We start from the raw sequence: 27,025 nt of genomic DNA, 5'->3' as shown, positions 1-27,025 counted from the left end.
CCCATAACTCCAGAAGCCCCAAAAGAGCTCCCTAATGCAAGCTGTACACGCACCCTGTGCAGGAATACTGGAGTCTGGGGTCATTCCTACAGACAGTGCTTAGCTGCAACATCTGCAGGATTAAGTACACAGGAAAACACTTGTCCTTTAGCATTTCCCCAGAACGAGAGCAGCTGGCTGAAATAACACTTTCACCAAGTGACACACAACACACGTGGCAGTACAGGGACCATATAAGGTACCAATTTTGTCAGAACACAAGAAACACAAGAACTAATTCATGTGAAAAAAACAAAATCCATTTGAAAAAAATTATTTGTGTTTCTTTAAAGGGACTTGTCTATGTCTGTCCAGTTATAATAGAATTTCTCAAACTTTAATACAGCAATCCTCCTGTATTTCAATATATGTACGTATTATCTAATAAAAACTGTGTACTACACATACGACACAGAATTTGCACATAGAAGAAAAAAGGAACAAAAAAAAAAATTCCTGAAAACAAGACTCACATAGTGTGTTAAATCTTCTGAAGCTTCAGCAGCAGCAGTGTCTCAATTCTGTCTGAAGATCAACACCTGGAAGGACCTTTTTAATTTTATTTTTTTTTAACATTTGGAATCTAAGCCACAGCTGTATACCAATCTCGGAAATTCCAATACAGAGCTTAAAACAGACCATACTAATGCTGCTTGGAATACTAAAATAATAAAAAAACCCCAAACCTGTAAACAGGATAGTACATTGATAATGCCATCTCAGCTAGCCACAACTTGCTTCAAGCCACCTTCACACTATTCATAAGCAAAACTTTTCTTTAATGCCCATTACAGATCAGAGTCATGTGAGAACATAATGTAACAAATTAAGCATTGTATTATCACAGACGGACACAGGCTGAAACAACTGCAAAGAACTTCCTGTTATTTTTGATTTTTCGTTCTCTACCTTATGAAAAAATTAAGAATAATGTTGAATATTTTTTTAAAAGCTCCATATCAAATACAATAAAAAGTTAAAGGTCTTCATACTTTTCATCAAGATATCAGCTTGGATTAAAGCACAGATTTCTGTCTTTCCCATTTAAATATGAAACTAATGTAGTATTTGCAACTGTCCTTTCTGAAGAAAGTAAAACTGCCCTGAAATACATCACATTATAACCTAATCTTCTCACTACCTCCATAAACAAAAACTTAAGGCAAAAAGACTGCATTTTACATTTAGATGGTGCAAAAATTAAATGTCACTCAATGGGTGAAGGCTTAAGGAAGTCAGAAGCAAGCTTAAGAATCAGTATTTTTTATTTACTGCTTGGTAGTATAAAAGTTGTATATAAACTATTTTGTTAAAAATACATTTGATAAGCAAATTTAAGAAAAGCAGACTAATATGGCAATACCCATACCCCTACAAAATAGCAGTGTAGTGTTAAAGGCAATAAAACAGGCAGTTTCTAAATCCTCTCTTAGTTAGGTAGCAATGCATAAATTCAATTCTTGCACATATCAGGTCTTATAATACCTTACATAATTACTTCATACAGGTAAACAATGTTTTACATATCCAACATCTTTCTATCCCTTTTATTCTACGTATTTTCAATGGAATCAAAATAGAAACTATTTTTAAAATAAGTAAAAAAATACATATTACTGTTTAAACTTTGTCCATTCTTTTGACATTTATTCGCAGTACTAACCCATCATGTATCAAAATACAATATCAAGACAAACAGTGAATTTTTTTTTTAGAAAAAGTTTTGGGGGCAGTCTGTAACTGTGTATCTTCTTTCTGAAGATTATTTGAAAACTGCTGTTTTCTCCAACACTCCCTTTTTCCAGTAGCTTTATACTCATAGCCATCAATCTCTTGGACACTGAAAAGCTTATTATTACAATCAATACTAATTAAATCTTCTAGAAATATTCTTCCCACAAATAATCATGTGAAGCTTAATGTACACCTGTAAGATGAGGTTGGTGCTTATGTTGAACTTAAATACTGAAGAGATTTCACAAGCTGATTTTAAATTTATGGGAGCAGGGAGCAGTGCTGAACACTGAACTAAATAGTTATTTTGGGTTCTCAAGGGCAGACAATTATCTCTAAAAATATACATTTTAAAAAGAACAATAAAGCATTTATTATTTTTAAAGTCTGGATGGGTAGTGGTGGGTTTTTTTTGCAAACACAGCATTGCTGGAAAGTACATATTGATAGGACCAGTCAGTATCTTGTGGATACACACAGAAGGAAGACCAGCAGCAGCACATACCTGCAGCAAGAGTGAAAAAACTTCCTGCTGCCTGACAAGACATGGGGGTAACTAATACACATGCAAGAGTTAATTTTGTACACACTGATTGTTAACATTGCATATATAAATCAATGAAGAAACCCAATTCTCAGATATGAAGGAGAAACACAATTTAGAGCACTTGTATTAAAAAGATTGAAGGTATCAATGTAAAATAAATACATTTCAAAAACATACACTGGTTTTCAATGAGTTCATAAAGCAGATTAAGTTATAGTTCTCAGAATATAGTGCAATCTCTACTAAAATGTATTACATTAGAGCTTATATTCTTAGGCACTCAGAACAAATGATATGATTTTCTATTACACAGAAAAGTTTGCTAAGTATTACAGAGATTTCCCTCCCTAAAACAAGTAACAGAACAAAGCTGAGTCATAAGTAGATACAGAGAATTAACATCACAATACCATGGTAATTTTAGCATTAAGTCACACCTAAAATATGAAAGGAGTAACACTGGCTTAAGATTTTGGTGTCAATGAATACAACTACCCTCAGTCCAATAAAGCCACTTTGAAGCACTTTAGTATATATTCCATAAATTTTTTTAATGCCCAATATTCCATATCCTTATCTAAGGGTTGAAATATGTTGCCTTAGCTTAATAAGGAACCTGTGGGTAAGAACAAAAAAAGAAAAGCAAAACTATTAGGCACTCTTCAAATATGAGTGAGCAGTTACAAGAAAACAGGAGAACACAAGGCCTTAAGAAAAGTAACCTCAAGAGCTCATCCAACTGCATAGGAAAATATGTTCTTCAGCCTATGTTAAGCAGTAAGGGAGAGGTACGGGTCTTGGGAATAACAATTTAATTTAACATCTGCATATAACTGAACCAGTCTCTACTGTGAGGTACCCTGCAGAGTTTGAGGGCTTATTACTAAAGGCACACATGCAGATTTGGCTGACATAATTATTTCCTTGTATGTTTTACTTGGCTACAAGCAGTTAAGATTAATATTTTCATCTTTCAAAGGCTGGCTTTTATCTTCAGCAAACACTTATCGATTCTGGAGTGGGCAGAGCAGGAGAAGAAAAATCCAGATGGACCACTGGGGTGAATGCAGTTTATCCACGAGGTAATCATATTACTCTTAATATTGAGATCATAAATGCTTGTCTAAGTACAAAAAAAGTTTAAGACATGATAAAGCTTTTACCTTTCCTGTCCAAAAACTTGTACGTATGTTTTCTTTCCAAGATGAAGCCATCTTTTATGATGTCCACACAGCTCTACAGTATTTAAGTGTCTAAATCTTACTATTTTACTGGTCAAAAACCATTAAGGGTTTAACGTTGCAGGAATGACATCATAGAACTTGTAAAATGCTACACTGCGATAAATACATTTCCCTTAAATAGTATGCATCTCTTGGGAGTTTTCAATTTTCTCCAAAGTGCTTGCAGACAATCATCTTCTAAAAGTTCCACCTGTAAGAGAAGAAAACAATTCTAAAAATAAACCTAAGTAGCAAAATTAGTTTTAGGATGGACACACCAATTAAGAAGTTATCAGGTGCTCTGAAATGGAAAAAAAAAAAAAAAGCCACAATTGCATGAAGTACTTGCTGTGCATTCCAAGTTTAGCATGTGAAAACATAAAGAGGAATTAAAAATTGAGCTAGTGCTGTTGAAATGCATGGACAAACACATGGACAAACTGACAAATCACACCACAGTACGAAGCACTACAAATGGAAAATGTTACATAGCTTCAGTCTACCAGTACCAGTTTCTGTTTACCCAGTAGCTTAAAATGGATGTGTAAGAACTCAACTCAAAGATTTTACTTCACTTATCAGCTGTGTATTTACTACACTTTTTTATGCGCCATTAAGCATACTTGAAATAAAATTAACTGATGAAATCGAGTGTGCTGAGATCACGGACCTTGAAGACATAGAGAAGACATGCTACAACTTCCAATGATGCAGCCAGCAAGACACTAGATAAGCTGAAAAACTGTCGAGGTCACTTCAGAACATGTCAGTTTAGGGGAAGAAAAACCCTGGATTTGAGAGTACCAAGTGAATACAGGCAATTAGCAATGCTACTTTATTCAGGCACTGTCCAGCTCAGAAATTCCACCTCATACAGAACTCCCAGGAACAGTGGTTAAAGTCAGCCACAAGGCACAAATCTACTGCCTCTGAACGACAGAAAAACCTTTTCTGGAAGCAGTTGAGCACACATTTATGTCTGCCTTCTTCCTCTGCATCTGAAAAATCTGAGTCAAATCCTCCCAAACTCTAAGTTTTAATCAGAAATGTACTGACTAGAGGCACAAAAGTCTTACATGCTGTTTATCTATTCAGTTTAAGTAAATTGGGTTACTATAATTTATTAGAAGCCTGAAATAAGTAGCTGAAGTAAAGGTCTAACTACTACCTGGTTATACATGAACAGCTTCTCATAACAGCAGATGAAAACTTATCTAGAGCCATGCTAGGGAACAGTATCATACCCTTTTTCAAGCAAGATCTGTTTATTATTTGTAGTGCAAATCAAACAGACCTGGCTAGTTTCCCAGATGATTTACAAAATAGCTCTGCTGGACTACAGAGACCATTAAAATATTCTGCTGAGCCATTTCTCTGCTATTAGAACATTTGTTTTCAGAAGAGGCAAAACTTAAATCCTAAGGGAAGTTCTACAATAAAAAGCTGCCATAGATGGACAATTTTTTTATAACTTTACTATTATATCTCTCCAGAGAACAGCTTATTTTTAAATTAAAGCAGTAATGGTTTACATTTATAGAACTTTTAGGTAATTATAGGGAACAGCTTTCCTATTTAGGAGAAGAAAGAACAAATTAAGAGAGAAAACTGGATTACAAAACACTTTAAGTGATTTCAAAGTGATGGGGCTTTTTTAATCAAAGTGCACTGGAACTTACTTTCATATATGCCCTATTCTTTCTATTTCTCATGCTTAAAGAAAAGATAACTAGCTTGCCTTTAAATAGAGATAAAAAAATATATTATGAACAATCTGATGAGATTTCTGCATCTCCCACTAGAGATACAGAAAAGAAATAAAAATAGTCACTAACAAACTAACAAAATAATTAGCTGGACATGGAAATGCCAATCTAGTGAAATAAAATGTTATCTCCTATTGCATTTAGCTAATATCAATTTCTAAAAAGGGCAGAAATAGAAACCACATCAGCATAAAAAAACCTTGGACACAAGGACATTATTCTGAATCAGAAAATAAGAGTACTGCTTGCCTTTCATTGACATCTGTAAAATCTTCACAGATTTCAGAGCAACACTGAACAGCAGCCACTAGGGCACCTGTAATTTGTCAAAATGTGCTACAGATCAAAAAAGTGAAACACTTGCACAGACAAGCATTTGTCCAGTTTGGTCTTATAAATGTCCAGCAATAAAGATGTTTATTCCAATTTCTTTATCTTTCAAACCTCAGCTCCACCTCCTTCCAATTTAGCCTATCATTGTCTTCTTATTTACTCAGGAAGGAAAAAAAAAATATCTATTTACTTCATTACCCTCCATAACTTTTTTATTATTTGGAAGTGTATCACATCTCCAAGTCTCTCTTCCTCTACAGCAATGGTTAAAAAAACCTGGGTATAATTTAGTGATGAGGCATAGAAGCCAGACAAATACACTCTGCTCAGTTCAACAGTCAAACCTGTGCTGCCAATAAGGGTTAGGAAGAAGTATGCCACTGTATATCAGCTCTCTACCTTCATCTCCAGATACTCAAAGGCATTTGAGTCTTTCTGCTTTTCCAAACAGACTCAGTTTCTTCTTGTGCATTTCCCTCTTACATTTAAGGTTACCAATAGTTTGACATAACATAATTTTATCCTCTCTCTCAGCATACAGGGTTTGGTACTATGCACTTTGCTCACTTTCTTCAAGTTCAGTACCTTTACTATGTCACCTCAGAACCCTTCTTCCTCAAGAGTCAAGTCTGAATTTTGAATCACATTTGTTTAAAATCACCTTTCCCCTTCATATTATCCATCAGCATGTCATCATATAGAGGCAAACCATATTAATTTCCAGGGTTTTTTTTCCCCCCTAATATTCTAAATTGTCAAAAAAAAAAAAAAAAAACAAAAGAAAACCACCACAGCAAGGACTGCATTTCAAAACCATGCCAGGCATGTTTTTCACATGCTTAACAGAGTAACTCAAGCAATTCACTGAAGTTTAATGACTCACAAGAAAAACCCAACCGCCTGGCTTAGTTAGATCCCTGTGAGATCAGCAGTTTCATGTGACTCCACTGCTATTAGTCAAAGCTCCACAGATCTATCAGAGAAGTATCTAGTAAGCAACCATCTTATAACAGCATGCAGTACAAAGCAGCAGCAGAAGGAAGCAGCTGTAGTTATCAAATAACTGTAGTTATTCTAGTGATATAGCTGTCAACAGCACTTGTTTGTTTTGGACAATAAGCACATCACCATTAAATCTGAGCCACTGTTTAATGCCAAAAAATTAATATGCAAGCATTTTATCTGCTGGACTGGTGATGCCACACCTACAAAAGTTATTTCAACACCTACTCTAATTACAACATCTGAATAAACTATTAGATAAGAATCTGGGAGATAAAAAAGCCTTTCCTAATTTATCATTAACTGAGTGACCACATGAAATTTTGCAGACCTGTGTAGAGAATTTTGAAATCGAAAGATGAGTCTTTACACAGAACTGATGCATTTTCAACTGTACAGATTACTTTCATATATTTCACAACATAACACTTTCAGTATTAGTTCCAAATGTTCAAATGTTTGATACCTACATTTACTCTGAGCTTCTCCTCTCTTGCATTTCCTGTTTCACAGGTGTGGCAGGTGCTTCGCTCACATCCTGTTTCGCAGGCGTGGCAGGCATCTCACCATTGACACCCTCCACACCAGTAACGGACATCAAGCTTTTCCGTTCTTTGGAGTTTGATTTGTGATCCACTTTTGTGACTCGAAATCTGAGGTGAGCAAAAGAAAGGTCACTTCTATTTCCCCACAGATGAGTTAGATCATTCTCAGGAGCAACAGCATGGGGAGAAGCAAAGAACAAGATGTGAGAGCAGATACCTACATGGACCCTGCTTCACCTCAGAGCATCTTCCTTCCTATCACCTACAGGTATTTCTAGTACTCACTACCTGCTGAATCACACTTTCCCAGAGAATTGTGTTTTGAAGCAGAATCCACAGATTGCATACCACCTCTTAGAATAGTAATTTTCAAAGACAACTACAATATAAGGTAGGAATTAAAAGTAACAATAAGAATGAAGTGGTTTCTATAGCCTCACACTTACTTGAGAAATAGCAAATTCAGAAACAGAAATTTATTAGTGTGTAATACTTGTTTCTTTTTAGTCACCCCAGGACACCTGTATCAAGCAAGCAAGAGCCTTAGATTTATACCCACAGTAAATCTACATCTTTTTACATACTTCTTAAAGAAAAAAGAAGAAAAAAACCCCACATTTACTTCTTCCAGAAATAACTTCAGTCTAACAGTAACAGGATAAAAAAAAAAAAAATCATTGACCTTATAAACAGCAGAATTAGTGGATATCTGATCCAACACTGGCCACTATAGCATTCTAAGAAAAGTATACAGTAAAATGACCTAAGCCTTACCTTCCCACAGAAAGGACTGTAACTTCTCCAATACGACTTCTTCTGTTCTCTTTAGATTTTTGAGCTGGCTTTATAAGGTGCCATCGTTTGTGACTACAGCGAGTACAAACATCCTTTTCTACCACTCCTCCAACTGTATGGAAGTGGTGGGCTTTGCAGTTGTGTCTGAATGGAACAACACCTGGTGACAAAGGAGTACCTGGACTCACTGGACTCTCAGGAGAGGTAGGAGATAATGGGCTATAGGAAAAAGAAATAAAGAAAATTTAATAATTACTAGAAAATACTGTTTCTTAAAAAGGAAAAACTCTGAAATCCAACATTCAGTTATGTCTAGTGAATAACCAGATTTACAGGAAGTGTTTATTTGTGAGGATGTCCGGCTTACGGTTCCCTCCAATAGTGTATTTTTGCAGTTAGAATCACTTTCACAAATTAATTCAGCTGCAAGTCATATTGCTAAGGTAACTAATGCAAAAGACAAGGAAATTAAGAGGGGGAAAAAATATCAGGCTGAAGTAGAAGAGAACAGATTACATGCAATTATACTGATGAAGACATTTACTATACTGATTATACTCATAAAAGAACTACTCTGAAAAACTACGGAAAGTATTTTAGAATTGTTACAGGATCTCAAGGAATTCCCAGAAGAGCACAGTCCCACATATTGAAAGGAGGCAAAACTAAAATGTATACCACAACAAGAAGAAGAAACAACATCATTCAGTTTCAATTTTAAGTACCTAGAAAGAAAAAGCAGTACAACCGCCAAAAGACATTTGAGATTATCTACTTGAATCAATCTGATTTTCCTCTAAATCAGAAAAACAGACAGCATAGCTAGAAATCAAATGTACTTTTTTTGGACTTTAGCATCAATTTTAACACTGTCTTGTAACACAGCAGGCCAGAGCTCATGAAAGGTGAAATAACTGTAAAGTAAGGCAGCACACCTTGTAAAAAAAAATTTAAAAATACATACAAAATGTAATGTATCTGTAGTTGCTGTAAAATTGCAAAGACATACAAAATGTGTTTCTTTTGGTGCTACTCAGTGCTTCAGTTCACTGGGTAACAGAAGAACAGCTAAGGTACCCACAGACTTTGGGTCACCCATAGCAACTATAGAGGTCAAGGTAAGAAATTAGAAAGATGAGAGGAGAATATGCATATGAAAGACACTCACACATACACAAATCTTACTAAAAATACTGGATGCATTGCAGTAAGAACACAGATTCTCAGTGTTTTAGCAGAGAGCCTTTGCACAAACACAGATTAAAAAGCAACAAGACACATGGCCATTCTTCAGATAAAGAGGATCATGCACTGAACATGAATCATAAACACCATTCTTGCTTAAAAAGGACAACAAAACAGTGGAAAGAACACAAGTATAACCTGTGAACCTAAATCTACATTACTCAGCATTAATCATGCCACATCTGATCCTACCATGCATGTTTAGAAATGTTATTTCAAGAAAGACACAAACAAACTGCAGAGACTCCAAAGAAGAACAGAAAGTACAAATTGAAGAAGTAAAACATACCAAAGACAACTTGGATGTTTATTTTTAAAATAAAAACATCGGCAAGAAATATTTAATGGTCATCAAATAAATAGGAAAATGCTATTAAGGAAAATAAAAGTTGATCAATACCTGAAGCAAAGACAGGACTAACGGCTTCAAGTGAGAGAAGTGTAGATTTTACTCAGCCATAACTATTTCTATAGTTAGGAAGTTTCATTGTGCACTGAACTTGCAAAGAAATAAAAAGGGTTTCTACTTGATTACAAAAGCTTCAGGAGTATCTGTCAGATTCTGTAAGAGCAATCATTTTCCCTCCTCCTTACTCCTTGTATTTTAATTCACCACTGAAACTATAGTCTAAAGCACCCAAGATAACATTACACATGCCTATGCAAAAAAATTCAAATAAATATTTCTACAGAACCATAGAAGTTTAAAAATATCTATACTTGAGAATAAATCCCTTTGGAAATTCAGGTGATTTTTTTTTTTCAATAACCAAGCCTCTCACTGTTAGAACAGGTGTATAACAGTTGCATATTCAACTCTTTTGTTTTGCTGAAATTATATATTCCTACTTCTTTTATAGGTGACACAATACTAATTGACCTTTCATCTCCTCTGCCTTAATATGAACACAGAGTTATATATAAAGAGTCTTGAGTCTAGATGTAGCTAAAACAGCTAAAAAAAGACTCTAGATATAGCTAAAAGTACTCATGTACTGCTACAAGCACTTTTACATATATGAGGCATCTGCAAGTTCTTTTACACATACAACACATCTAAAACAGAGATGCTTTCTCTACATAATTACCTAAACAGGTGTGCAGTGAAAAAACCTAAGAAGTAGATCAACCAATGTTGGTTGCCACAATTATAAAGAAAAAAGTAAACCAAAAGGAGACACAGGAAAATATGTCTCTTGTAAGTTTGCACCTGTACAAGTGAAATGAGAGCTCTTCTGTTCTTTGATGCCAGAGTAGCTTTGGACTAAGCCACCTTGTACATAACCACCCCAAAGTAAACCAGTATTTGCACTGTCTGTAAATCTTTAGCCCAAAATGCAGTAACACTGTATCATGCACCTAGAACACATAACCAGAACAGTCAGTCACTAACCCATGGTTGGTATACGTTAAAATTTAAGGACAGAAAATCAAAGTACTATCCTCATAGCTGGTAATTCAAGCAAGCAATGTAGACTTAGAAGTGTTCAGGAGACAATGTCCTCTGAAAGCGTATGCTTTTAGTTGCCTCAGGAAACATGCATTAAAATGAGGAGTAATTACCTTTCAGGTTCAAAGACACTGCTATCTGCTACCATGGCCTTTAACACATCAGCATTTGCTGCAATGAGAATAAACAGAACTCTTCAAAAGTGAACAGTTCTAACTTTAGAAGAAAACAAAATCAAAATTAACGTTTCTCAAAGAAATTTCATTTAAAAGAAAGATGACTGCACTATGAAACACCAAAAAAGCACAAGAGAAAACTGCAGAAAAAATGCTAATGTAAGTCTACAGGCAGTCTTAACATGAGCTACTAAAATTGCAGTTCATGTTGCACTCAAAGCTCCACCCCAGTGCAAACCATGAAACAGCCATCTACAAACAAAACTCTTGAACAAGATCTCTGAATCACCTCACACATTTAACCCAACTTCAGATTAAATACATCAGTTTAAGTGAGCCCTACAAAATGCAAATTCATTATCAGACAAGAACTACCATTTGCTCACTTCTTATCAAAACACATGAATTACCTAATCCCAATCTCAAGGAAAAATACGCAAACTCAAAGCACTAATAGTCTTAAAAAGACAAAAGCAGAGAAAAAATCCCCACATGCAAACCCAAAATTATCACTTTCCCAGAGGACTAATCTTCATTCTGAGGTAATTCAATAGCAATTCAATTGCTAGAACTCTGATTTATACTAATCTAAAATTAAAAGGCTGAAGACTCTTGTCCTATAAAAACATCCAGTCTCCTAAACATTTCTTTTATTGGGCAAATACATTCTGAACTAACCAAGCCTTCCATGGGGTGCTTAACTATGATTTTATTTTCTCAGTCACATCTTCCTCTTTATCCTTTACTTTGTACACACATGCAGATAACATGTACAGAATTCAGCATTAGTGCTATATACCCAATTGTCTCAGTTATGAACAAACCTCTCATCAGACAAAAGCTGCAAGAATCACTTCAGGACAAGAAGTTTAATCTAGTCAAAACATAAAAGTTTCCACAGGCTTCAAACACTGCCATTAAAAAAACAATATTGATTTTTTACTTCACTGGCAAAGCAAAAAGATGAACCAAAAAAACCCAAATACCTAAACAGTTAAAATATCTGGAATCGCATGACCTGAATTTACCATACAAAACAATTTTCAAGTAAGCAAGAAACTTCCCAATTTTCCTTGAAATTACTGCCTTGTAAAGACAATTTCAAAGAGTTAAGAATGAACAAATTGGTTATTAAATGGAAGCAGATGAACATTCCATAAATCAGAGTATCCAAAAACCGTATTTTTTATAGAACACCATCACAAGGGCTGCTAACTTCAATGTCTATGTAATACTATACCTTCATTTTTCATGATGTAGTTAACAATTTGTCCCACAGTGTCATTATTCTCATGTATAGTTTCATTCATTTCTGTGCAAAGAAATAAATAAGTTGTCAGTATCTTGGCCTTATGAATCAAGAACTGAACTACTTTAAAAACATTTAATGATAAGAAAGTCACAACCAAAACCAAACACACACCAAAAGAAACTACATTTTAAAAAAGAGGCAAGATCTATTGTCACTATGGAGGGAAAGCTTAGATCAGACTTTATCGCCCTTATTCAGTAAAAACTATGAATGCAGGTTTATGCTGTGTACATCAGCCCAAACAAATTCAGCTAAGAATTAATTAAGCTCAGTATTTTCACAAATATACTTTCTCACATACTTCAAAATTCCTTCTCTGGCTAGTAAGGAGGAGACAAACAAGTGAGCAGCATTTCTAATCCTAACAACAGGGAGGGGAAAAGCAAAACAAAACAACCCAAACCACTAAAATGTCTCAAATTATTATTCTAAAAAAGGTACTATCAGCTTTTAGTATGAGGGGGATTCAAGTTAAGATTTTCACCATATCTACAAGGACATAACAATTTATTAATTAAAAAACACAACTGAAAACTTTTGGAATAGAATGCACCCATTAACAATATTAAAAGCATCCCCAGAATAACTTGCAAAGGCTGAGGAAGATCAATTGGGGAACTAAAACAATGAAGAGGTAAAATTGTGCCCTTCCCTAATAATTGTTATAATGCTTTATTTAAAAAAAATGGGGTTGAGGCAAGTTTGATAGGTTAGACTTTAAATACTTCTCTTATGTAATAAATTAGGGGCTTCCCCACCTCTGCATCCACATTTCATCTGAACAGCTGCAACTTTGCAATGTAACTTAGAGGCAGCTAGTTCCTGCCACTGACACACAGGAGAGGTCCCTGCATCATTACCACTCCCCTGTTCCACTCAGGGGAACAGATCAGAGAGCTGCACTCACTGCACAGCTGCCCCAGGCTGTTAATGCTTAAGAGCACACTGACACATCATTACTGCACCACATGGGTCTACCCTTACCACAGAGCCACTCTAATTTGCACTCATTATGAACCTGCTGAAAGAAATTAATTGGGAGAGAAGGAAGAGGAGTATTTACAAGTGACTTTTGATTTTACTTACATTTTACAAATGCTATAGCATGTTACTATGATAACATGGTAACACCCTTTTCTCCCCCCAAGTAAGAACATGTGGGAATAAGGAACAATAAAAACAGGGCATAAATGAACAAACGTTACAATAAAAACAAAGACATCTTTAAGGAAATATTATAAGCAGAATGAAGATATTCAGTCCAAAGGCTTGGCTTTGTAAAGAGAGGGACGATGAGAATGACAACACAACAGGAACAAATTAAGATTGCAAAACATAAAACTAAGATCTGAGGCTTTAAATGGCAGCTTTTTGCCACTTCTCATCTAGCACTAGTACACTAATACTTCGTTGTTAACAGCACATAGAATGCAGAAAAATCTGGTGACTCCATCTGTGGAGTTGCAAACAAATATACTGATACTTTGATCCATCCATAAGCTCTTACTTGATGTTAACAGACTTGCATGGGAAAGCAGAACACTCCTAGATTCAGCTGGCAAAGATCAAACCGCAAGTGACATACACTAACAAAAATATTATTCTTAATACTGCTTTGATGTCAAATATAGACACAGGAATGACAGAAGTCTCACAATAAATTATTTCATAGTAGTTGCAATGTACAGAAATAGGAATTTGTTTATTAAACTTGATTACCTATTTTTTCATCAATTTTTTCTTCTTCTACTTCTTCAGCTTCTGTTGTACAACGATATCCTTTTTTCTTAAGGATATGGCAGATAAGGATCCCCAAGAGACCCATGATGAAGAAAACAGGAACCAAAGCAAAGGCAATATATTCTAGGTGTTCAGCCTTGACTTCATTGCCATCCATTTTAGTTGTCAAAGTAGTTGTCTGTAAGCCATGGCTTGACAAAACCAACGGAACCTCTCCATCTACGTAAATCAATAAACACATGTATCACTATACACTGTAAATCACTAAAAGAATTCAGAAAATTACAAGCATGAGCAAATCCCCACAGTACCTTCTCCAATGATGAGGACAACACATACTCTACTGGCTGAGTAACTACACCAGAAACAACAGATACTCTCTCTTCAACAATTACAAACATCTAACATCCAAAAAGCCTGTGTGATACTCCCTCAACAATTTAGAACTAAGCACACTATAGCCTGACAGGCTTGTAATCTCAAATAGAGCACTCACATATTTCACAGAAGAATAACACCACCTTTGCTCCTTGTTCACATGAGTGAGGAGAATGTTATACTGTTCCTCCAGTCCTAAATTCATGCAAAATTACCAATAAAATGAGGATCCTTCCCTAATATGAGAGTAAATATAGGATTGAATATTGACCCTTGCATAGAAAAACTGTCAGGTGTGAAAGAAATAGCCTTGATTTTTATTTTTCTTTTGACGGTGGGAATTCTCAGAAGAAAAAGCATATAGCCCCTACTCATCAGAATAAGGTGGGCTTTGTTTGCCTGAGATTTGAAAATACTTCTGTATTTAAACTTGAAACAGGACATGAAAGAATTCTTTTTGTTTGCAAAGAATTTAAGTTGAAGCATTGTCACACACTATATCCACAATTAAGCACTTTTGTTTCATTTAAGTTCTGAATTTCACAGATTAAAACTCTGTGTTATAAACTGGGATTCTGACCTATCAAAAGTATAGAATATTTACATTACAAGGGACCCTTGAAGTTCATCAGTCCAAATGCTGCTAAAAGCAGCCCTGATTAGATCAGGTTTTGCAGGTATTCTCCATCCAGATGATGAATATTCCACATTTCTAGACAATGTCTTCCAATATTGACATACTTTTATGCCCAATATACACAAAGAAACCAAAATTTAGTACCTTCTCACATATCAAATATAAAAGTATAAAAAGTTCAACAGCTCAGAGAAATCTAAAATTACATACTCTAAACCTTTGCAAATCCTTAGAGCTTATATACATTTCCCACCCCATATAATAATAAGACTTTAACATTACTATCCCTAACATGCATTTCTACCTTCTATTCTTCTCCTCCACTCCAGCTGAAAACAATTTTTTTGAGTAGGAAATAACGACAACCAGAAAGTGTTAGTTTTTTATTCATCTATTTCAAGATATTTGCCATCTACTTGTATTGAACTGGACACGGAAATTCACAATTGTTCCATTCATCAAACTCGTTGAAGAACAGAAGAGTCAGCAGAAAATTATTTACATGACGGGGACACTTTCACAACACAAATGTCTAGAATAATAATCCCTTCCTTTCAAAAATAAAAAAAAATGGAAGTCCCTACAAATTTGTAGAAAGAGTGTTATTCCACAAACATCTCCTGCAGTGGCTACATAACTAAGTTGCATTTAAGAAACACCAGTAGGCTGACAGACAGCAAAGACAAGTCTGGCATTTACCTTAGTTTTCTTTATTCCTCTAGTAACAGTAAACCTTTTATTTTAAAATATTTCTGAATTTTTCAGAACAGTCTTGAATTGTCAATTCAGTAGTATTCAACACACAAGACTTGCTCAAAGTGAAAACAATGGAAATTATTTGAAATAACAACTGATAAACCCCAACTAGCAACAAGAAAAAAAAATATGTATTAAGCATTTCACTAAAATAATTTTCTAGGAAAGAGCAGAAATGCAGAAAAGTGGAAAGAAGCGCAAACAAATTATTGATCAGATCCCAAAACTAAATGTTAAAACAGAATCTCAGGACATTTGCTTTGGACGAAACCAGATGGTCTAGTTTATTCCCAAAACCAAAAGAGAAAGCTACTCACTTTAAGAGGCCAGCAATCCTACCAATGACTGTATGCAGAATTTACCAACACATTACCTTCAGAAGCTCTAACATATGCCTGAGTAAGACCATTGAAAAATACCTACAATTTAACACTTTAAGGCTGCAATTGTTTTATACTTCAAAGAAACAAAAGACAGGAAAGGCTAAGGGATACCATTATGTAACTGAGAAGGTTGATCTTACATGCAGTTTATTTGTATTCTACAAATTTATAATTCATGCTTTAATATACCAAAATATAATTTTATTTTTTTTAACTCATCAGGTAGCAACAGCCACAAATACCCAAGTTAATCAACAAAGTAGTTTCATTTACTTTCAAGGCAGAAGAAAAGCCATCACACCAGAGAAGTATTACTTGGATGACTACCACATCTCAGAAACTAAGAAATCCAACTGAAACAGAATACATCAAAAGCTCTTAAGAGTATTAATAAATAAGCACCCTTCCTGTTCAAACTCAAGACAACAATAGGCAGACACCTTGGATTTTGTTGCACTGTATCCATTGGAAGAATGAAAGGGAAACACCTCCCTACAGCAACTTGCTAGTCAAGCTATTTTGTGGAAAGGTCACAAAATTTATCCAACTCAACATTTTGGGTTTTCCAAGTCTCTTTTTGGCAAGAGTGGCGCACATCGCCCAAACAAGTATCTATTTTCTCCATAACCATGGCAGGCAATTCCCACCAAACTTAGAGAGCGAGGGGGCCTTATCACATGGCTAGAGGTCCGTGCCTCAGGCTTTCCAAGTCGTGGTTCACTGAAATTCCTCCAGATGCAAAGTGGCTTTAGGAGGTCCCTTCCCATTCAAGTCCCTGCTATCCCACTCACTGTGCTCCTGACAGACTGCAGCCCTGAAAACAGTTTTAAACTGGTTTACTGAGAAAACCAGATTTTAGAAAAAACGCCACAAAAGTCTTTAGTTTTTAAGCAGTCATTTTACTGAATCAAGATAGCCTAAGGTTTGGAAAACTCCTCTATTAAGGCAATCCACTGACTGAGTAGGCTGAAGTGGGGAAATAACAATGAGCAAGGATAGCCAAGTACATCTAGAACAAAGTTTCCCAGAGTAATTGTAGTAACATGTAGCCACAGTCTCAGAGTATGTTCAAAAAATAATGGCAGTAGCATTAACTATGTGCAAAAAAAATTTAACTGTGAGGGCAGTGTTCAAGGCCAGGTTGGATAAGGCCTTGAGCAACCTGGTCTAGTGAGAGGTGGTGCAGGGAGGGTTGGGACTGGATGATCTTTAAGGTCCCCTTCAACCCTCAGCATTCTATGATTCTATTAAAAAAAAGTATAATGTCCAGAACAATTATTTTTAAATCATCAACTTGAAACCCCAACAGCTTGACACAGCCACTGAAAACAGATACAATTTAACACCATCACCACTCCCCAAAAAGAGCGAACTGCCAAGTGCCTCTCAGGTTGAGATTTCCAGCCTACCTAATATGTAACACCTGGAAAAGCCTTTATGTCAAGAACCATGATTTGAATTTGTTTTCTGATTCTTTTTCTTCCTACATAATCAGTTTTATAATTTGGTACTTCTGCTTGTAGACTGACACATCAAACACCAATGAGAAAATCTCATTAGCTAAAATCTCATCTGCAGTCAACAGGTAATCTAGACAAATGCTCCGAAAGATACAGCCTACGCAAGTTGGAAGGAGAATTGTGCCTATACCGACACTTTTTTACTGACAGAACAATGTTGAAAAAATCATAATTTATTAACTGAATACTGTAGCAAAGATCAGTCTATTAAAAGGGTTAAGGTTTACAGAGGTCTTGAACTAGAAAAGTATTTTTTTAATTTAAAAATTCATTAAATTAACATGGATACTTCAACATACCAGCTTATTTACACAGGCCTATGTAACTTTTCTTTGGCTGCAATCAGATACCTGAAAGTTCAACTCTCCCACAAAAAGTCAAGAAGAAACAAATATTGCTATTAAAACATTATATCAATAACATTTCTATAAAAAAAACCACATCATTTACAAGAAGTCCAGAAACTTCATGATGCCATTCATTTTTTTATTTTTTTTTTGGTCAGACACAAAAATTCACCAAAAGCAAAACAAAAATATCCTAGAAGAAATTAACTTAGCTGAATCAAATACTTGGTGCTGTGTAACCTTACAAGCAGAGCAAAGCACTCAGCTTTCATTATCAAGCACCCTACACAGTCTGCCCTCAAAACCCTCAGCAATTATGACATAATGCAAAGCCAAGCCTTGAGTACCTAAATGGGCAATACATTTTGTATTATGTCCCAAGTCACAGCTACATCACTCATTGTACATTCCCTATTCCCTTTCCCCAGAAGCACGTTATGCTTATATCAGACTGGTGACAGTTTATCTCATTCTCATGATGTATGATGCTGCTTTTCAATGGTTTTAATCAGGCCACAGCAATCTTCCTTGACTTGAGACAATTCATAAAAGAACTGATTTATTTCAGTGCTTTGTTGTCCTGGCATTTTTATACACCAATCATTGTATACCATTCTACATATGAAAATTACTTGAAGATGTGATCTAAATGAAATTGTTTAGAAGCGATATTCAGCACACTTAGTGATGCTTAAGCTGTAAATAATAAATTGCACTCATACTATTAATTCAGATCCCAGGCATTCATTTGCTTAAAAATTAATATATGCCAAGTACTGAAGTTGAATATTGCCTGCCCTTACTTAATCCTTACCTAAGAAGCAAAATATAAAGACAGTCAACCTCAGACAAGTCTTTTGGCTGTAACCACTGTTATTCAGCTACAAAGGTACTACTGTTCTTCCACCTCAGCAATTGCTCAAGACAATTTACAGCACCTTCAGGAAACAGAATATAAAAGGAAAAAAGTTAGCAGATAAATGGAAAAATGTTTCATGCTTCATTAAATTTTTACATGGCATAGACAAACTTTTCATAACGCACATGAGAAATTTCTAGAAATGTTTAATCTTAATCCTATCTTGCTTAAAGTACAACTAAGATTCTTGGGAAACAAATCCTTTAAATAACCAAGATCAAAGCAGTTTAGTTCTTACTTTAGCAATATACAACTCAGCATTAAAATAACAGACTGGTTTTCTAAATCTCCTATACTAAATCTAAGTATACTCTAAACCCATCTGATTACTTCAGGCACATTCCACTTGTTTTTGTATTGTTTAATTTACAGAAAGTGGCCCATAAACAATGATGTAATCTCTCTGTTCTACTGGTAAAGAATCCTATTTCCTTACTCTGGATTTTGCCCATTATGTCCATGCCATCTACCTTTTATGGCATGTCTGCCTTTTAAAAAGGTTTATTTATATGTTAATTCGATTATTTGAGTCTACCTACTAAAAATAAGTACATTTATATTCACTGTCTTCTTGTCCATGATGTTTAAGGAGTTACAGGATCATATTCCCTGATTTTAGGCATGAAAATGAAACATATCAATCTCACAGCATACACAAACAAACTATTGTTGGTCTTAATGTTAATTAATATTTAAACAAATTAAATATGATCACATACAACCTATTTAAGTACAAGGCAAATTTAATATTTCAGTATGGCAGATGATCTGCTCAAACATCTCAGTAGCTCAAACTGCACAGTAGCAACATCAGCTTAGGAATTTCTCCCCTTCCTCACCGTTAATGTGCCAGTCTACCCACCTGCAGAAAAAAGGGCCACCACTTAAGGTTCAAAATAATTAGAGAGAATATAGTTTGTATGGGTGGGTTTTGGTTCTTTTGGCGGCTTTTTCTGATGCTTTCTCTTTTCCTGACTTTCGTACCTAGATCACTTGTGGCTCAATTCACCACACAGACACACACTGCTGCTAAAAGCACTGCTTAAGCTTTTGGTGGCAATGCCACAAGGAGAAAAATGGCCAGGCAGCCTGTGACCCCAGCTCCCCCTGCAATAAGAAGACACCTGATGATGATACTTCTCTCCTGGCCCTAGAAGAAGTACATTTTGAACTACATTAAACACTAACGACACTTCCTACCTCCAGGACAGATATCAAAGGTGGATGGATCATAGAATGATTTGGATTGTAAAGGACTTTAAGGACTATGTAATCCCAACCCCGCCACTATTGACTAGGACTCCTTCACTAGATCAGATTGCTCAATCTGGATGTGCTCTTTCATTTATAGCATTCATTTTAAGTATCATTTAGCATAAAATTTCTTTCATGTTAAATTACATGCTTTTAAATTCAGGCATAAAAATAAAAACTCCTTGTTTATTAGCTCAATTTCCTAAATACACACTAAATAATCTGAATTATTTAATCTACATCCCCAATCTAAAGAATTTTAAAAACTTAACTTTAAAAAACTTGAGTTTTAGTAAAGTTAATTCAATGCCAGCTTGTATCTCCTAGCATTTCAGAAGTGGCAGATATTTCCTTAAAAGATAAGAAGTTCTAAATCAGCTGTATACTTTCATTCAGTACCTTCAACTTACTCAGAGATAAAGCACTCCATTACAGCCACAGTAGAGGTCTCCATTTTCAAGTCGAATTTAATTTGTTTTAGATTCTTAATTCAGATACTTAGCAGGGAAATCATTTAGGTAAATCATTTACTCTGATGGTAATCATGATTTCATTTAATATACATCTTTAATTATTTTACTAATAGTAAATTTAACATTAACAGTTTGATGCAACTTCAAAATAAACACACTTTTTACGAGCTATCTGATTCAAATAGTATTTGTCTATTGTGGACACTACATTCAAATTGCTTTTGCAAAACTAAGCAGATAGAATTACTAAGCAATTTCAATCACAAGACAAAATATACCACTGCCCAAAACATATAAAAAATAACTACGAAGGCTTCCCTGTTAGGGCTTTCCTGCCTTACTAGTCAGGTGGTAGCTGAGCAGTGGAAGAGAGCAGACAAACTAGAAAAGTCAGTAAAGAAGAGGTTAAGAAAAAGTTTACTTTCTAGAGGAAAAAAACTCTTAAGTGATGAAAACCTATTCCCTACCACTTGCTTTGTCTATTGTTCAAGGAAATTGCACTTCAGGGAATATGCTTGAAATGAATAACAAAGGAAAAACACCTATCATCGAAGAAGAACATTCAACACATTTGTGAATTCCGCTTAACTTCTAGCTTCCTTGTAGTAATCAGAACCTACAACCAGAAGTGAAATAAGCAGGAAGTGTGATGACAAAAAGGAAGCCACATGATGAAGGAACATACTGACAAGTAATAACACACTGCCAACTGCCTTAGAGGTTAAGCAGGGCTGATTAAGAATTTCTGTTAAGAACAGACTTCAAAGCCTTCATCAGATTTGTCAAATGTAGTATCTCAAGAAAGGGAGCAGAAGGATCAGCCACATTTCCTTAAAGCTCATTTTAAGTGCACCTACTCTGTGAACACCAAAAATAAGACCCAGGCAGCAAATCTCAGGCATGACCCACCTGAACATAACACCAAAAACAGCATCCATGGTACCCACCAGAGTGCTCAAAACCATAAAACACCAAGCTTTTCAGAGTAACTCAGGCTACAGCCTGCTAAGAGTCCTTGCATTAGAGACAAAATCTCTGGCTCACCAAAGTCACCACAAAAATTTTGACTGTAGGCAAATTCTGCAGGAGGTCTGGAAAGAGAGCTTTCTACACTACGAGGTAAATCTCCACCCTGACAAATTCTTCACTAATGCAAATTTTTTCTGAATTACACACCCTATCAATTTTCTGCAGAAAGTTTTAGACTGGCTTCTCTGAAAGCCTGAGGGTAGGGTGGAGATTGAGAAAGGAGGTACCTGCTATGTAAGGTAGGTCCTACTCACAGCAAAAAAAAATATACCTAAAAGTATTACTGTATAATGCATATAAGACTCAACAATTTTGAGCGCTGAAATACCTGCAATAAGCATTGCAATTCCCCTACAGAGAGAGCTTGTTAAGAACCAACAGAGAAGACCAAACCTCATCAACCATCAGTATGGTTCATACCATGAAGGCATCTGACATTATTTAGAATTCAATGAGGGGGAAAAAAAATAAATAAGTTTATAGAGCAGTTTGGTCATGTTGAGAAAGGGAAAAATTTAAATATAAAAGGAAGTAAGATGTAGTCTGTTCTTTGTGCAACACACTATGTGGTTGATAATGCTGCATTAACACATACAAAGACAAAAAGCTTATGGTTCACTGTTTCCCAGTACTAAATTGCAGTGCTTATGGTGTAATTGCTTTGGTCACTACTTGAGCAGCATATAGGCAAAAATACACAGAAATGGTGCTTTACATTTGCATTTCTGTTGGAAATCTGTTCTTCAAATTTCAGTTTTCAAATAAAAGACACTCTGCAAACAGCTACAATACATTTAATAAAGCACATTTCAGTATGGCTGTGAAAAAGCAATCAAATAAAATCCTTCCTGGACACATCAGCTATTTAGTACTATTACATACCATTAGTTAAATTTAAAAGTACAATCAACATCTAGTGAGCAGCACTAAATCAATGCCATCAAGCACATTACATCAATGAATTTATGCACACTACCAACAATCCTCACTAGTTTACAGGAGTCAAAAATCAATTTTAATCCAAACCTATATATCTGCTTTGTGAAGAGGTACACTGCGATCTTGAGATACAGCAGATACGTTGACAGAAAACTCTGTCAGAAACAATTATAAAACTCTGAGAATAAAATTATTTTATAGCTTTTGCATCTCTTGCTAGACTTGCCAACTTTTAGCCTGCGTAGTTATAATCCTATTCACCTATATATACGACTAAATTGCTGTTATAGTTATTAAATCCTACAAATGCACATAGCATACCAAGAGTTCTCCACCCACCAAGTTCAATAAAGCAATCCTGAGTATAAACATTTGTAAAAGGTCTGTATAAACCTATATATACACACATCCTTTCATTTACTAAAAAATCTGTTTACAGCCTCTTCAAAATACCACTAGTAGGTAGACTGTATAGTAATCACAGCATGTATAAACATGCAGTAATATACTGAAGTAACAGTCAAAGAGCAAGTTGTTCGTAATCTGTTAATATATATATATATATATATATATATATAGCCATGATCAAGAAGAGAAGAGAAATCCACAACTTCTCTCCTCCTCCTATCTTTGCATAGAAAACCTCAGGTCCCCAGACAGCAGCTATCAGTAAATATTAATCTGAAATTTAAGGTGCCCAGTGGTACTTAATTATTTTCACTCTACTGAAGCACTTGATGACAAACCTTCCATTCCTCTTGCATTCAGAAAATAAACAGCAGGTAGTAGATATCTCAAACCCTTCTAACCAAGCTTGCCTTTACACCAAGTAATATACAAATATACAAAAGGAACACCAGAAAGACAAGAAGCATTTCTGGATTTGTTTTTTGCTAGTAAGTATGGCCATCTTAACTGTTTCAACTAAGTTGAAAGTTTACTCTCAAACCAGCTGGTACACTCTTACTTATGTCATACCACCCAAAAGTAATACAGCTGATCAAGCTGAAAGTGGAAATGAGCATCAATTTTTAATACAAACGTTTGAGCATCATGGACAATGAACCAAAAAAAAAAAAAAAGCACTTCAGGCTACACAGGCAACAAATTCTGCTTCATTTTGAGATTATTAGTACCGTAACAGTTATGGTTAGACATAAACAAAGAAAATGTCATTTTAAACTAACTTCCTCTTGTGATTGTATGAGTGCAAGGGCTCTTCAGAGTTCTCAAGGGTTACAGTCAACTTTTCATTTCCAAAACCTAAAAGTTAAGCCAAGCTTAAACTCACAAGCAAGGGTAAAATAGAAACAATTATTTAATGCACTGTTATCTTAAGAGCCATCCGATTCCAGTCAAAGTGAATCAACTACGGAAGAGCTGCCAGACTCGAGCTCGTACAGCTCACTACAGTTATTTGATTGTTTTTTTTCCCTCGCCACTCCTGGCCATAACCTACTACACCACCAGGCCGGGGTGTCGCGACAGTAAGCGCCGTGTGATGGTGCTGAGGGCACTCGCAGCCCGCCCGAGCGCCCCCGCCGCGCTCCGCTGACAGGCGGGAGAAACTTCAGCCTCGATCCCTTCCAAGCCCGCTCCCCCGGGCTGCCCGGGGCCAGGTCGGAGGGGGACGCGCCCCTGCCTTGCCACTCTCCTCCCTCGTCCCCCGCAGCGACTCGAACGCCGGGGACCCCGAAGAAACCGCGTCGCCCCCCGGCAGAAGCAGCGGGGTCACACCAGACATCCGAGCGGCGAGTGAGGCCGTACTGCCCAGCGAGGTCACAGCCTGCGGAGCGCTACAAGGGCCGCCGGCGGGGAACGAGGGGGTCGCGGATTGAAGCGTCCCACCGCGAAGGACCGAGGCCGCAGCGACCCACCGAGAGCGGAGCTGTTGCCCAGCCCGTCAGCCATCAGGCCCAGCGATGGCCAAGTCGGCGGGATCCCGCCGGTCGCTGCCGGAGCCATTCCTAGCGCCTTGCCCGCGCGGCTCCGCGTTGGCAGCGGGGCCGCTGCCGCCCTGCCCGGCCCGGCCCAGCGGCGGCGGGGCGCGCCCTGCCCGCACGGCGCCTGCGCGGGGCCGCCGGCCCGGGGCGGTGCCGGCCCGGAGCAGCCCCCGCCCCGCCGCAGCTGCCGTGGGACAGCGCCGAGCTCCCGTGCCCGTGCGCGACCTTAACGGGGGCGAAGCGTTTCTTAAACGCTTCTGTGGGGTTTACGCCAAAGGCGCTCCACACATTAGTTTAGTATTACAACTCCCAGACGTGGTTTCATTAGCCCGGTAGCCACCACGCTGAGCTGCAGCGAAGGGGCAAGATGGGCATGGGACATCGCGTCCTAAAAGGCCCGAGGTGACTCTTTGACCCGTCTGCTTGGCATTGGTCGTGTGCCACAATGGCTCCCGAGTGCCTGGGGTGCAGTGCCACCCTTGTGGAATTGCCCACGGGAGAGCCTCTCACCCAGGCAGGTTTGGGTGTGTCTCCCTATGGGTTTCAGCTGTGGCTAGGGAAGGTTTCTCTGCCACTGCTGCCTCAGGGGCCGTGCTTGCTCTGCCGGCAGCTTCTTCGCTGGCAGGGCACGGCATGGCTCAAGGGCTGAGGAGATATGTCAGGAACAATCGCTCTGCACCTGCAGGGAGCCTGTTACCAGAGCTTCAAGGAAGAGCCTTAATACAGTGCACCTGCCCTGAGGAGCCATGGGACCTTGTAGAAGTTGTTGCCGCCACTGCAGCATTATCACCAGGACATGCAAGTGTGCAGAAACTAAATGTGACCCTGTATTCACTGTCCCTTAGCATGTGGGGGCATTGCGTCCACTCTGTTTCCTCTTCTCATGCACTAGGTCTCAAATTCATGCTTTGTTCTTTCAATCTTCACTAAGCTAAAACTAAGCTAAACTCCAGCTTAGTTTTATACTCCAGTAAACCAACTCCCATGCTTAGAGCTTGGCACTCAATTTCAGCAACCACAGGACTTTCCTTCTGACATGGCATGAAACTAAAGACTTCCTCTTGTACCAAGGCAGAGGCAACTATACCTTCCCAGTACTTCCAAATACAATATATAAATTATTCTAATCTAAATTATTTATTTACTTGTTATTACTGATTTTGAATATCTAAGGTAAATACCACTTATTGAAGAGACAATATTGCAGTAATTATTAAACAGATAGATTTTTGAATGGGTTTTTTCATCTGGTACCAACATAGTGTGCAGAAATACCCTTATCAGCCCCTAACTTGACCCATCCACAGGGAGATTCACAATACCAGACTGCTGGCTTCGTGTTTGGGACAGTCACATCAACTGATATCTCCTCCCCTCACCACCTCCCAGTTTCCTTTTCTAGTAAAAAAAATGCAGAAAATTATGTTCTCAAAACGAGTACATCAGTACCATTTCTGCGGTAGACAAAAAATAAGTGCACTGGAAATAATGGAAATTTTAAGTCTTCTCCTCTATGCTTGACTGTCAGCTCTATTCATGGTACTAACTGTAGCCACTACTTTTTATGCAATTATTTTTTTTCAGAGATACAAGTATTAAAAGATTAGGGTGATTCAATATCTAAGATGTTTATAGATGGAACTACCTCTTCTCAGTCAAGTAGATAACTGAGAACATGAAAACTCAGATGTTTTCTTACTACTTGGTGTGAGACTTACCTGTTTATTAACCAAACTGAGGAACTAGCACAACTGTCCTTTTCAACAGAATAGGAAGTCAAGCAGCAGGACACAGGGTTCTTTGCACTTTTAAAAACAATTTCTTCCTCTTGGGTATTCTACAGAAAGTAGAAAGTGTTGTTCACCTGAATTGCCTCTGCTCTGCCTCTAAAATTTTTATTTACTCTTTTTTTTGAGGGTGTGGTTCTCTGTGAACTGTTCTCAGTGTCACAAATGTGACAGACTTGGAGCGAGATAGTCTTCCTTTTCTTTTGGGTAAAGTGCAGCACTGCAGATCCCAACTCAAAGGAAATGGCAAAATGCAGCAGGATTACTGAACCATGTTTGCCTCCATGAAACAAGCTCTCTAGAAGTAGGCTTTAACTCGGTCTCCCTCTGACTTCAGAAAGACCGTGCTTTTATTATTATTTTTTTCCTTTTAAGATTAGAGAACTAATCTGGATTTACAAGCAGGGAATTGGTACAATTTCTGAGGCAGTAGCTTTCTGCCCTTCTTCATCCGCTGGAACAAACACCCCTGGGCATAGGGAACCTATGAAATTAGCTTTGCCACTAGAAGATCTGTGAGACCACCTGTCAGCTTTTATGAAAAATAATAAATCTGACTCAAAATATTACTAAGTTTCCTTAACAGTCTTAAAACAAGTTTAAATAAAGTTTAATTGGCCCAATCTATATCAGTTATTTCCTCATGATTTCTAGAATGTATCCTCGGCTTGTTCCTACCACTGGAACATGCAATTAGTTTTTCTGTTGCAAAGTAGTCAAGAAATTTTCTTTAAGTAATATTTAGCTCTACCC

The 27,025-nt window shown here is 37.0% G+C and overlaps 1 protein-coding gene across 3 annotated transcripts; it reads right to left on the bottom strand.

The window, feature by feature from the left end:
* Nucleotides 1-1,286: 1,286 nt before the first annotated feature.
* Nucleotides 1,287-24,586, bottom strand: RELL1 (RELT like 1). Of its 3 annotated transcripts, none has more exons than XR_001521076.2 (8): nucleotides 24,420-24,586; nucleotides 13,887-14,126; nucleotides 12,096-12,167; nucleotides 10,793-10,850; nucleotides 7,964-8,203; nucleotides 7,115-7,297; nucleotides 3,484-3,754; nucleotides 1,287-2,936 (listed from the first exon to the last, which is right to left on the bottom strand). XR_001521076.2 is itself a non-coding variant. In XM_015624815.3 (8 exons), the coding sequence occupies exons 3-7, from the start codon at nucleotides 14,062-14,064 to the stop codon at nucleotides 7,117-7,119; spliced, it is 729 nt and encodes a 242-aa protein (XP_015480301.1). In that variant the 5' UTR covers nucleotides 14,065-14,126; nucleotides 18,743-18,866; nucleotides 24,420-24,489; the 3' UTR covers nucleotides 1,287-3,754; nucleotides 7,115-7,116. The 3 variants fall into 3 exon arrangements, 2 of the variants coding, with proteins under 2 accessions (XP_015480301.1, XP_015480299.1); XM_015624815.3 differs by adding an exon at nucleotides 18,743-18,866 and having other exon boundaries at nucleotides 1,287-3,754; nucleotides 24,420-24,489; XM_015624813.2 differs by having other exon boundaries at nucleotides 1,287-3,754.
* Nucleotides 24,587-27,025: the final 2,439 nt, after the last annotated feature.

This window comes from Parus major, chromosome 4, assembly GCF_001522545.3.
Source record: "Parus major isolate Abel chromosome 4, Parus_major1.1, whole genome shotgun sequence".
Taxonomy (NCBI): Eukaryota; Metazoa; Chordata; class Aves; order Passeriformes; family Paridae; genus Parus; species Parus major.
The sequence above is the reverse complement of the archived record's forward strand: the minus strand, read 5'-3'. Positions and strand labels throughout refer to the sequence as shown.